Below are 12,425 nucleotides of genomic sequence, written 5' to 3' on the forward strand. Positions count from 1 at the left end.
AGAGGCGCCGCCGCGGGGAGCAGGCGCCACCAACTCGTGCGAGTCCTAGCGAGCTGGCACGCCCCCCCTCCCTCCCTCTCTCTCTCTTACGGAGGCGCCGTCGTCTGTCCTTCCCCTCCCCGGCCCCGTTGCCTATTGGGCGGGCGGGCTTCCAAACAAGGTCTTCCCTGGTGGTTGGGTATCGTGGCTTGCGTTCGAGAACAGGGCGTTGATGAGGGCGAAGAGGTCATCAGCGCCTACTTTGAAGGGGGCGCGGATATGAAAGGGGGAGGCCAACCCTACGGAGACGGCGAGAAGATGGCGCTTGATTGGCCCGTCGACTCCCAGCGCCCAATCTCGGCCGTTGCGAACGACGATGTGTTCGTCGACGGTGGAAGCCGACGTCCAATGATTGCGCGGCCCAGAGGGAGGGCTGGGCCAAGGTGTGCGTGTAGGTGTGTGTAGCTAAGTAGGTGGACGGTGAACGGTATCGGCGCCCATCTCGTCGCCCTGCACAATGTTCGCCCAAACAAATAGAGACAGACCAGCAAGAAGGGACGGACCCTTGGGGTCTCGACGGTGACAAGATTTGTTGAATGGGGGCGTGTGTGCAGTCCGCTCCGGCCACCGTTGCCTCTTCCGTAAGGAAAGAAACAAGAAAAAAAAAAAAGTCGACTGATAGTTTCTCCCTTGGCTTTCTTTTTTTTTAATCGTCTTACCTTCAGCGCAATATCGAGCATGAAACGAAGGGGTTTGCATTCCAAATCCCCCGATGGAAGCGCGTTAGAATCAGCCCACATCCCGAGCGTGGCAGGCGTGTGCGTGCGTGCGTTCCTCCCAACGCCCGCCCCTCCCTCTTCCCCGGCCCCGGCTGGCCGGCCGTCGATAGTCGCAAAATAGCCATGTGGGAAACAAGAACGACAGACAGCCCGCTGGGGGGGTCGTGGTGGTTCGTCGCGCATTTCGAAAAAAAAAAAAAGAAAGGCGTCTGATACAGTAGCCAGCTGAAGCTGATGCGAGACTGTCGAGATTCGCGCCAAGGCGCACGTCATGGAGTGCTACTACTGCTGCGCCACCACTGATGGTTCCGCGATTCCGAATTGCCAATATACTGACTGTACTCCGTACTGTATGTATACTGAATGTAGGAATTATGTTGTACGCAAGTAGGGTAGGTACTTGCCGAGACCCGGCGGGGGCAGTACTACGTTGAAAAGGAGCAGGGGCGGCTGCAGCTCATGATCGCTCGAGAACCCGCTCGCTCGCCAGCCGTCGTCGGTAGTGGTAGGTACGTAGTAACTTACGAAGTGGGCACCAGGAGCGGTAGTAGCGAGAATGCGCCATCCGAAACCGAACAGGGTTGATGATGAGCATCATCATCCGTCTTTCCGAGCAGTTGCGTGTGTGTGTCTCAGGCCACGACGACCACGACGACCACGACGAGCGGGCTTGGCGCTACATCCTAATGGGTCAGGTGCCTGGCCGGTCCCGAGGGCCATGAGCAAAAAAAAAGAGATGATGGTTCGCTGGCTGGTCTGGCCTTGTCTTGCCTGGTCCTGTCTTGTCGTGTCTTGGCCAGCTCTTGGATGCGTGCGTGCGGTATGTAAGTAGTCAAAACAGGTACGCAGAGGCAGGGCCCCTACGCGCGGCGCCAAAGCACTTACCTTAGTAACGCTAGTACATACGAAGTACGTATCGACGAAAATAGGGCTAGCCTGCGGAGCGGATGCCACACAGCTCGGGACCGACCACATGGGTCCCCAATTTCGGCCGTCAGTTTGGAGCGAACTCCGAGAGGGGACGACGGACGCTCTTTGCAGCAGTATCGCCGGCCAAAAAGGCACCAGGTAACTGCGGGTTGAGGACAGACAGGGCCTTGGCGTTGCTACTGTGCGTACTTGTGTATCGAGTCGTTGTTCGTCCATAGTAGGAGTACTTCGATTTGAGCAGACGGATGATGACGCACCACCAACCGACTGACGACAGCAGCAAGCAGTCACAGGGCTGCTGCTGACAAAAACAGAAGCAGCGGCAGCAGCAGCAGCAGCAGCAGAACGGACCACACACACACACGCACGCACGCACGCACAACGGCCGGGGCAGCCGAACGACGCCAAGAGCCCTCTCGCTGGTCGGAGCCGTTGCCGCCAGAGACATTCCTGCCTGTCTCGAAGCGCCGTCGGAAGCTGTTTTGGGCGCGAGCGCGCGCGCAAAAAAAGACAATTAAAATCAGTGCGCCCCAATTTTGGCGTCCGAATTCCAGAACAGGCGTGGCTTTTTCCGCCGCGGCGCAGGCGTCTCGTCCGTCTGTCTGCATTGTGTCTCAACAGGCCAGCCAAGCCCGCGTCAGAATTCAGCAGAGAAAGAGACTCGGAGCACGGGATCGAACCGTCGTACGTACCCTCCTTTCCAGGGCGCGGCGACTGACTCTCTGCCTCTCTGCACATGTTCCCAAATAGTAACAGCAGTCTCAAGCCCCGAGACGGGTTGATTCAGTCCCCTCGGGACCCCCTCCCGCACCAGCCACAGGAATCATCGTGTGGTGGTGAGTGAGGTTCTGGGCTCGGCCAGACCCCCTCCTCCGCTGCCCATGAATGCGCGCAACAACGGCAGAAGCGTGTTAGACAATCTGCGGGGCAGAAAGTCAAACCGGCAAGCAAGCATGCAATGACGGGCTGCTACGTACAGTACGGGCCAGGAGGAGGGACGGTTCAGCAGCAGGCACAGCAGATAACCAAAAGCGGAGGATTGGCTGATCTGTCTCTTGCAGCTGTGTGCCTAACAACAAGACAACAGTGTTTGTAACTCAAGTCTCTTGGGGGGGCGGGGCCCAGGTCCTCGTGGACAGCTGTGCAAAGTCCGGGGGAGGAGGTTGGGGTCGGAGTGTCGTGCCGACCAATGGTCCACAGCGCCCCCGCGAAGGTCTGCATGCGAAATGCTGCCGGTGCTGCTGCAGGTCAAGCAAGGTGCGTCAAGCGCGGCAGCGATGGCGAACTCGACTGCTTTCCTTTTTCCTTGCTCGGCTCGGCACCACGGTTCCACAGCAAAGCAAGCAAGCTGTCCGGCCGTTTATTGGCGCTGGTTCCGGTGCCTGATGGTACTAGTAGTTCGATCGTGCAGTAGTAGGACGACGAGGAAGAGGAGGAGGAGTGGCGTCTTTGAGCCAGGCCAGATGCGCTACGACAGCAGCAGCAGCCGCAGCAGCAACAGAAACAGCGCGGCCGAGGACGATGGATGGCAACGACGCAATCCTGCGTGACGCAAATGCAACGGAACATGTGGCAGCGTGGCCCGCCACGACCACCCACGAGGAAGGGCCCGTCATTCCTCCGGTTTGTTTCGTAATTAAAGGAGGGAGAGGGAGAGGGAGTACCGGTAGAGAAGGGTCTCGCGGGATGCCGAACGGGCTGTCTTGCTTGGCCCTGAGAAGCCGTTGAACGGAGAGAGGCAAGGTTTCGTCTCTGGCCCAGACATTGGATTGTTCCCGGTCGTCCACCATCGACCCAGCAGTGACTCTGTACCGAGATGTACGTACTACCTGCTGCTGTACGTACATACATGCGTTTCTTCATGGGCATGCGACGGAGTGCCGACAGCCGCATGTACGACCTGGTGCGTGTCGGCAGTGCTGTCCACCCTCCTCGTCTTTTGACACCCTCTGCGGTCCCTCCCCGTGTCTCGTTGCGCTACCCATCTTACACGGCCGAGTTCAATGGAGGCCGCAGCACACCGATGGTAGTAGATTTATTCACAAGGAGTAATCAGTCAATTTCTGCGCCTCGGGACGCTGCGCCGCGGCCGTCGCCCCCCAGGGGGGACGGCGTTGTGCTGCAGGCTTCTCTGGCTCCTCCTCGCCGCATGTATGTATGTATGCACGGAGGGAGCATGCATTGTATGTAACTTGGGGATTTACATACGTAACCCAGGGGCTCGTTGGTTGGCGGCGGGCATCTCGACTTTGCTTCCCATGAGCCCATGGTATCCAGACTCGGCGCCAAGGGGTGAACCGTGAGAAGCCCTCCAGTCTCGAGTGGAGTCGTCGGCACAGGTGGACCCCGCGTGCCGTTGGAGCAACGGGGCGGTTCGCTAACAAGGGAGCTTGGGAGGCTCATCAGTCGCGCAAGGGGCCGCTAAGCCACGGCGGGGCTAGCGCCCTCAGAAGGGCCCGTCTCGGGGTCCCTGGTCTCACCTACAGCATCGAGCGACGGGCGAAGTGGACGGGGACTGTCCCCCCCGGACAAATTAGCGCCCACCTGCTGGAGGATCACTAGCAGCAGACGGCACGGCAGCAGTGCGCGCCCAAGGAGAGTCGCCGTCTTCGAGCAAGAGAGAAAGAGAGAGGGAGAGAGAGAAGGGCATGGACATGAACGGCTTCATGTAGGAGTTGCTGCTCGGTTTCCATTCTCAACATTGACTGCGACGACGGATGCGCGCGGACGAGGGTGGTGGGTTAGGTTGGTCGAACGAAGCTCCATGCTGGCTTGCTCCTGCTTGGGCTTCTGCTGCTGCTGCTGCTGCTGCTTTCCACGCCCCCGTGCGTCCACTCATCGCCGCGCGCGCGCATTTCATCCATGTTCCTTTGGGCAACCGGGTACGACGCATTCCAGTGATTTCATAGAGAGGGGAAGGGTACGTAGGTAGGGGTAGGGTACTTGGTAGGATACGGCGGATACGCGGGCGTCAGGGTCTCGGTTGTCGCATGCTGCCGCGATTTGCTGCTGCGAGAGCCGCAGGTCTCGTTCTTTTGGCGCACGGAAAAACAAGCGCGGGTGACGGAGAGCTTGTTGCGGGCAGTGAGTGAGTGAGTGGCAGAGGAGCAGCCATCGTGCGGTGCAGTGCTGTGTGGTGCAGTGCGCCGCGACATGCGAGCGAGCCGCCGTTGCAACGGCCGCGGCGCCTTGTCCTCGCAGGCTTGGCGGCCGGGGCCGCGTTATGGAATTGGTGGGTAGTGGTGGTGGTGGCGGTCTTTGGTGGTCTTGCCTGTCGTTGGCTGTGATGGTTGAGGTGGTGGTGGTGATGGTGGCCTTTGGCCTTGGGTGCCTTGATGGATGGTGGTGGTTGTAGTAGTGGTGGCTGCTCCGTCGACGGCGCCAGGATCGACACCTCGCCCCTCGTCGCCCTACTGCACAATGTCGACCGCCTGGGTGGCCAGAGTGTCGGGCGGTGCACATGCCCGTCCGTGGGATGATGCCATGGCTGCATCGAAGGGGGGGGGCAAGGAGGGCACATCTTTTTCTTCACCATGTCATTCCATGCAAACGGCTCGTCCAGTTGATAGTAAGTCGCATGCCGGCAGCATGTAGAGATGCCCAGCCTGTTGCACATCACATAGATCACCCGCGCCCACTGACGAGTGGTGTGTCCGGCCGGACATTGCCACCACGTCCGCCGTCCCGGTCGTTGCTCTCTGCCGCTTCCAACGTTTTATGATCTAAGGGAAAGTAATTCTTTGGGTGAAACGAGCCGGCGATCCGGCGGCTGCGACGGCAACCACCATTAAGGTCCGACGATTGTTTTGTTGTGGCCCTTTCTTCGCTCAACCCTTTGTGCAGCAAACTGCATGCACGCGCGCGCACTCGTCCTAGCCAGACTGCCGTGTGACGGGAGCTACTACCGACTAACTCACTGCATATGTACGTACATACGTGTGCGGAGTGTATGTCTAGTACGTAGGTTACTAGGTAGGTAGTGAATGCTGTGTGTCTGAAGTCTGCCTCGATGTGTTATACACAAGTTGCATAGTCTAGTCTGTTACCTAAGGCATGTTTGAGCAAGTCGAGTTAGTGCCTGGCCACTCCCGCGAGCCACAAGCAGAGGGGGCCATGCAGCTCTGCGCGCGTCACTTTGCCTAAACCAGTCGATGGTGGCGAACCCATTCCGGGTCGCCGTTCTCTTCTCACGGCGAGCGACCGGGAGTTTTTCGCGGGCGGGCGGACGGTAGGGAGTAGTAGTAGACGAAAGGCTGCCTTATCGGACTCCGGCTCCGGGGTCTTTTCTTGCCCCATGATAATCCATGATAATATGACCGCTCGCTGTCTTGGCTTTTTTTCGCGTCCGGTGGCACCAAACGCTCACCGACGCCCGCTGAAAGCCCAGGGCCCCAGCAGCCGGCTGTGTGTGAGCGAGCAACCTGAAAGCGCACTGACTGCGGCGATGGTGAGAGGAAAAAGTCAGTCTCCATGGCCCCTCTTGATTGGTCTATTATCGTCGGAGTGTGCGCAGCGTGCGAGGATTTCCCCCCCCTCTCTCTCTCTCTGTCTCTCTCCCGAGTCGGGGTGGCTCTTTGAGTCACCTCGCGCTCCTCCCTTTCTCATCATCGCCGTGGGCCTGGAAATCACATCATGCCATCGTGAAGGAGCTGCGTGTTCCCGTGCGGGTACCCGCGGTGGGTGCGGAGTGGGGACCCTGAAGTAGTATTGAGATCACACGGGCAGTGGTCGTGGGCCGACTTTCTGGTATGGACGGGCGGCGATCGCGACATTTGACGTATGAGCACGACGTACGGAGATGCGCCTTCGAACAAGGGGCCCGGCACTTTTCACGCTGTTTTTTTTTTTTGCTCTCTGTCTCTCTTGCGTAAGGTACTGTAGTACGTACGCGCTCCATAAGTAGGTAAGTACGTACTGTAGCAGCCAAGGCGTATGTATGTATGTAACTTGGCATTTGCGTCAGAGAGATTGACGAGCATTGGCAAGCGGGCTCCGCATCGCTGCCGGTCCCGTGCCGCTGCACAATTTTCTGTAGCTTCTTTGTCCAGCAGCGTGCTTGTAGACGGGCGCGAACGGACACAGGCGACTGCACGCTGGCACAAAATTTTCTCTACTGCACATTCTGCCTGTGCGGTGCAGTGCCGGGCACTGGCACGGCGGTGCGTGGATGCGTGCGTGCGTGCGAGCTCTGGTGCTGTCCATGCTTCACCCACGCCAGTGTGTGAAAGCCCTGCAGCAACAGCAGCAGCAGCAGCAGACAGACACCCTGATTTCATGACGGGGAGGGGGCCTCGCGGGCGTGCTTGATGGGCTGGGCTGGGCTGGGCACGGCACCGCTCACACACACACACACACCCTTTCGGCCACCACCCAGCGCACGCCTCCCCTTTCGCACTCCCCGAGCTGCGCTTGCTCGCAGTGCAGCAGCGCGCCTGATCAGCGGATCGATGGAGGAAGAAAGAAAGAAAGGAACTTGGAAGGGGAGGAGGTGGTGGTGGTGAACGGAGAGGGGAAGGAAAAAAAAAAGGACGACACAGGCGAGCGCCGCCGCCGCTAGTGGCAGCCCAGCACGACCATCATGGTGCTACTCCTGCACCCTGTCGTCTGCTGCTGCTGCTGTTGCTGCAGGGCATGGGGGGAGCAAGAACCTGGAAGGAGGCTTGGTGGGCCAGGCCCGTCCATCCACCCTGCCGTCCTCCATCCAGGTCACCCACACCCACAGCGCTGCCCGCACGCCACTGAGCACCCCCGGCTGGTGCACGCCCCTGCCTCCTCCTCGTCGTCCTCCTCCTCGTCGACGATGCGCGCCCTCCTCCAAGACGGACCCCCCTTGACCACCACCCCCCTTCCCCACAAGCGTCACAGCCAGAGAGCCAGTCCCGAAAGTGGGCGTTCCGTCTGGGCTGGGCCATGGCCTGCCACGGCCGTTGCAGGCTTTTGCAGGTGGTGCTGGTGCTGATGATGCAGGCGGAGGAGGAGGCAGTCGAGCTGGAGCAGAGCCAGAAGCAGGAGCAGAGAAGAGCAGAGCAGAGGAATATGTACGTACGTACTGCCTATGCACTCACGGCGCTGAGTGAAGTGCGCCATGGATGGGCATGGGCAAAAATGGGCTAGGAGGGATGGGTGGATGTACCCTCCTGCGCAGCGCATCCCCAGGCAGGTACGCATCGGCGCTAAAAACTGCGTGCTTGTCTCGCCAAAAAGTGGTCATTCTGGCCAGCGCGCACACCACCGCTGCGTGCGCCCACTCGCTCGCTCACTCGCCCGTCCGCCCGCCCGCCCGTCCGTCCGCTCGCTGCCTGGTGGGTCCACTCCCTCCCTCCCTCTCATCCACACACCACTGGCACACACTCGCAGACACTCACACACGCCCACCTCTCTGGGTAGTCTGGCGACCACGCCCCCCCTCCCCCTCCCCAGAGAGCGCCCAGAGCCCAGAATGCACCTGATGGAAATATACATATGCATCTCGCTGCCCTCTTCTCCTCGACCCGACCCGACCTTCTCGCTCTTCAACCTCACCTCGACCTCTCGACCAAATCTTCAACTCCTCTCTCCTTACTTTTCCTTCCCTCTTCCTCCATTCCTTTTGCCGTTGAACCTCTGGACGTCTTTTGTCCTGTACCACCCTCGCCTGCTCCACCGTCCCAGTCATCCACCTGGAAGCCCGCTCGAGACGACGTCGGCGTCCCGCTTTCGCTCGCCTTGACTCACCGGCTCTCGACATCACACCCACCCCACCACCCCAGCTGGGTTGCTGCCTTGCGCAATCCACTGGTGCAATCCTGTCTTCGGAGCTCGTCAGACACGGGTAACGCTTATATACGGCCAAGTCGTCTTTTCCTCGACGACACAAGTCCTGCCCGTCCTCACCAACCACCACTTACCCTCTTCCACCACCCACCACCGCAATGGCTTTCGATCTCTGGACACACCAGTTCTGCCTCGCCTGCGACAAGCAGGTGCAGAGCGACGGGGCCTACTGCTCCGAAGCCTGCCGTCTCGCCGACCAGGAGAAGACGTCGACGCCGAGTTCGCAGGCCAGCTCGCCTGGCTGCTCTCCTCCCAGCTACGGCTACCCTTGGTCTACACCCGCACCCACCGTGTCAACGAGGTCAACACGACCCGGTCTCTACCTGTCACCACCCTACGACTTCCACAACCCACAGCCCTACGGGACCGCTCCCGTCCCTCGCGGCTACCTGAGCAAGCACGCCTCGGGCGAACGCTTCACCCCGTCTTCGTCGTCGGCCTCGAACCTCAGCCCATCGAGCTCCCACACCAGCCTCTGCTCCATGCAGAGCACGTCGTCCTCGTCCACGGACGGGTCTCGCCTGTCGGATCGATCGAGGCAGGAGCTTAAGGCTTACGCCATCTCCTTCGAGCAAGTCCGGTTACAGCGAAGGCGGTCATACTAGACGGCCCTTCGGTCTGACTATGCCCACGAAGCACCACAATAACACATTGTTTACAGCCTCCCCGAGGCATCACCATCAACCACAACGCAACTCACCACACATCTGATCTCTCATACCGCCATTGGCCAGACCGTGGCTCGAATCTCACCTCACACTACACACCCAAGATTTCTTTCCTTCCGTCACCTGTTGTATCAAAGAAGGAGCATCACTCGGAGCAATGCATACCCACACAAAAAAAGCTTTCATTCTTAATTTTTTTTCGCCCTGTTGTCTTTTTTAACGCCGCCCTTCAATTGGCTGGTGGCAAGCCTGTATCGCAAGGAGTTTTACGGGATGAAACTGGCATCGAAAGCGCTCTCGCAGCGGCTTGTATCACACGCGGAGACGGAGTTGACACAACATCAATGCTGACTTGCATGGCATGGGAGCAAAGGGAACGGCTACACGGGGAGTAGGTTATGACTGGGACACGATAAAATCCGCAGGCTGGAAAACGCCTGGCGCAGATGGCATTACGAGAGCGACGGCGCAGAACAGACCGTCTTAGGCTAGAGAGAAATGAAAGACTTGGGACAAGTGGCCATGATTTGGCCTCAGGACAAAGCGCGCGCATCAGGTGCATCAGGTGCAATTTGTGACTGGCATTGAAGACATGTGTTGCGCTCACGGGAAGCGAGATCAAACCTCGGGGAGGCTGTGGCCGACGATGCCACTCTCGTCCTATGTCTGCTCGTCTAATTTCTCCTATCCCTTGGTCTCGCCTGGACAGTTCAATTCTACCCTGATTCACGGTGCCGGAAAGTGGCGAATGCCAACCCGGTTCCTGTGCCTGGCAAAAACTCCTCAAGTCAGACAGACAGACAGACAGACAGACAGACAGACGACGACGACGGTGGTCCCGGGTCAAGTCAGCCCGAACAGCCTACGGTAGCCGACCCCGCCAACATGGCGTCTGTGTTGTTGGGTGTTGGTCTGGACGACATGATCCGGCAGTCTGGTTGCGCCCCCCTCTCTCCCCCCCTCCCCCCCTTTTCCTCGCTCGCTGGCAAGCCACAAGCGAGAGAGAGAGATAGAGAGAGGCTGGACTGGTGGTGGTGGTGGTGGCACGACGGGGGGCAATGACAAGACGACTTTTGCGCGGTGGTGGGCACTGGGAGACTACATTATACTTGGTACGTGCTAACTAAGTGTTAGTATGTGAGATGAAGCTTTTTGTGAGTTTTACTTGATGATAAGCTGCCGCGGCGGGCGGGACTGTCAAGATCAACTACGGCCCCAGGCGGAGGGTAGACGGACCACACGGTCCGGGGGAGGGGGCGCTTGGGGGGGACCCAGGTAGCCCACAAAAGGCAAGGGATCCCGCCACGCTGATTGGAACTACAAAGTGCAGTACGCACTTTCCACTGGACTACTCCTCCTCTGTATACTCCTCCTCCGTAATGTGGTGGCGATGGTGATGGCGACGACGACGAGAAGAAAAAAAAAAAACCAAGCGCCACATTGAAGATGCAGGTCGGGATTTGGGGCTGCGCATAGATTTGGGTGCGCCTCTCGAACCACTTCCACCACCCGTCGTCCTTGTTGGCCCCCAACTACATGGGCTGGATGGCGTTGTGGTATGATAATGGGTGAGTAACGGGGGTGCGTGGTACGCATCTGTAGGAGGTGGCGGCGGCATGGCGGGGGCCCACGACGCCGGCGACGGGTATGGTACATAGGTGGAACGCCAGACCCATGAGAGGGGTTTTTTTCTCTGTTCGTCCGCCATAGTCATGGAGTTGGCGGGAGGGCGGGAGACCTGACTTGGCTTGGGCGAGAGAGGGCTGGGTTGTTGTTGCTGTTGCTGTTGCTGTTGCTGTTGCTGCCCCATCGTGGGGGTGGCTGGGTGGGTCCTTCTTGCTGCTTCGCTGCGCCCCGGTTTTTTTTTGGGGCCGATGGACGGAAGGACGACGACTTTGTTGTTGTTGTTGTTGTTGAATGGATGGATGGATGGATGGGATGGCATGGGTTGACGATGGGCTGTGCAGTGCGTGGGCCGTTGGGCGAAACTGACAGACTGACGATGGCACCGGCGGCGGCGCCGCCTGTCCAGATTCCAGCCTTTCCAGACTCCCATGTCCAATGGACCGGTAAGTATCCACAAAAACCTTATCTCGGGGCCGGGGCAGGCGGCTGCGGCTCTGGGGCACAGAGCGGGCGCCTTCTCTCTCTCTGCCTGTCTCTGTCTGTCTCTCTCTGCCAGCGCATTCGCTATACATATACGCCACGCAACGGACGGGCGGATGGACAGACGCACCTATGCACGAGGCAGCGTGTAGGTAGGTATACTGTACTAATGCGGTGCAGCATGTCCCCCTTGCCATGCTTGAAGCGGCCCCGCCGCGATGGACCCTCGAGAAGGAGAAAAAAAAAACCCCCAGGGAGAGAAGATGATAAATCATTCGGGCAAAAGAGGAAGAAGAAAGAAAGGACACAAGGGGCTTGCTTGCTTGACGTGCGCAGGCAACTCCATAGGTAACTCCCCCACCCAAACACCAAGTATATGTGTGTGTAAGTCAGCGCGCCCGGCCGGCCCCCAATGGCAAAGGTCGGCCGGCCGGCACTATCCGTGGGTACACGTAATAAAGCCGGAGGAGGACACGGCGCGCAGAGGGCGTTGGGAGAGGGGTTCCAGCTTCAAGCCACTGAAGACTTGGGAAAAAGTAGTATAGAAGAAGGAAGAAGAAAGAAAGGGTGTGTGTGCATGCGCATGTTGTGTGAGGTGGCGACCGATGACCGGCGACGCCCTCTCTTCTCTTCTCCACACACTCTCTCTATCTCTCACACACACTCACTCTCTCTCACACACACTCTCGGAGTTCTAGACGTCTTGCGCGCGCGCGGGCGCCTTGACCACATAATGTCCGTCGCAATCCCGACGACCTCCGAGATAGCCCCACTACTACCCACCACGACGTCCCTTCCTCCCCCCTGTGCGTGCTTGGACAGTGGTAGGTGAGAGAGTGAATTGAGCAATACGTAGATAGTATCCCTTGAGCTCCAGGGATATCTGCCTACGCTCACGAAATGGACCAAGGCAAAGGAGGAAGAAACTGGCCTTGCTCAAACAAGTCTACGCAATCCCCACTCTCCCTGCGTTCGTACAGAGTTAAGAAAGTCACAGGGAGAAAAAAAAACACTTCGTTTCCCTCGTCCCATGCCATCATCCCTTGAGCTGAACCTTTTTTGTGGTCCAATTTACACTACGTATCAGTAGTATTAGTAGTAGTCGGCATTTGATGACGACAGTGAATCTTAAAATTGGAAAGAAAGAAAG

At 58.8% G+C, this 12,425-nt stretch overlaps 3 protein-coding genes across 3 annotated transcripts; 2 read left to right on the forward strand and 1 right to left on the reverse strand.

The window, feature by feature from the left end:
- Window positions 1-1,975: 1,975 nt before the first annotated feature.
- JDV02_006108 (uncharacterized protein) lies at window positions 1,976-2,296 on the reverse strand (the record flags this gene model as incomplete). The annotated part of the gene is made up of 1 exon (XM_047987462.1): window positions 1,976-2,296. One exon carries the CDS (start codon window positions 2,294-2,296, stop codon window positions 1,976-1,978), a length of 321 nt encoding a protein of 106 aa, XP_047843447.1.
- Window positions 2,297-8,075: 5,779 nt separating this feature from the next.
- On the forward strand, window positions 8,076-8,397 carry JDV02_006109 (uncharacterized protein; the record flags this gene model as incomplete). Its single annotated transcript, XM_047987463.1, has 1 exon — window positions 8,076-8,397. A coding segment is annotated over one exon (322 nt), but the record flags the coding sequence as incomplete, so codon positions are not given.
- Window positions 8,398-8,599: 202 nt separating this feature from the next.
- On the forward strand, window positions 8,600-9,106 carry JDV02_006110 (uncharacterized protein; the record flags this gene model as incomplete). Its single annotated transcript, XM_047987464.1, has 1 exon — window positions 8,600-9,106. One exon carries the CDS (start codon window positions 8,600-8,602, stop codon window positions 9,104-9,106), a length of 507 nt encoding a protein of 168 aa, XP_047843449.1.
- Window positions 9,107-12,425: the final 3,319 nt, after the last annotated feature.

This window comes from Purpureocillium takamizusanense, chromosome 5 (genome assembly GCF_022605165.1).
Source record: "Purpureocillium takamizusanense chromosome 5, complete sequence".
Lineage (NCBI taxonomy): Eukaryota > Fungi > Ascomycota > Sordariomycetes > Hypocreales > Ophiocordycipitaceae > Purpureocillium > Purpureocillium takamizusanense.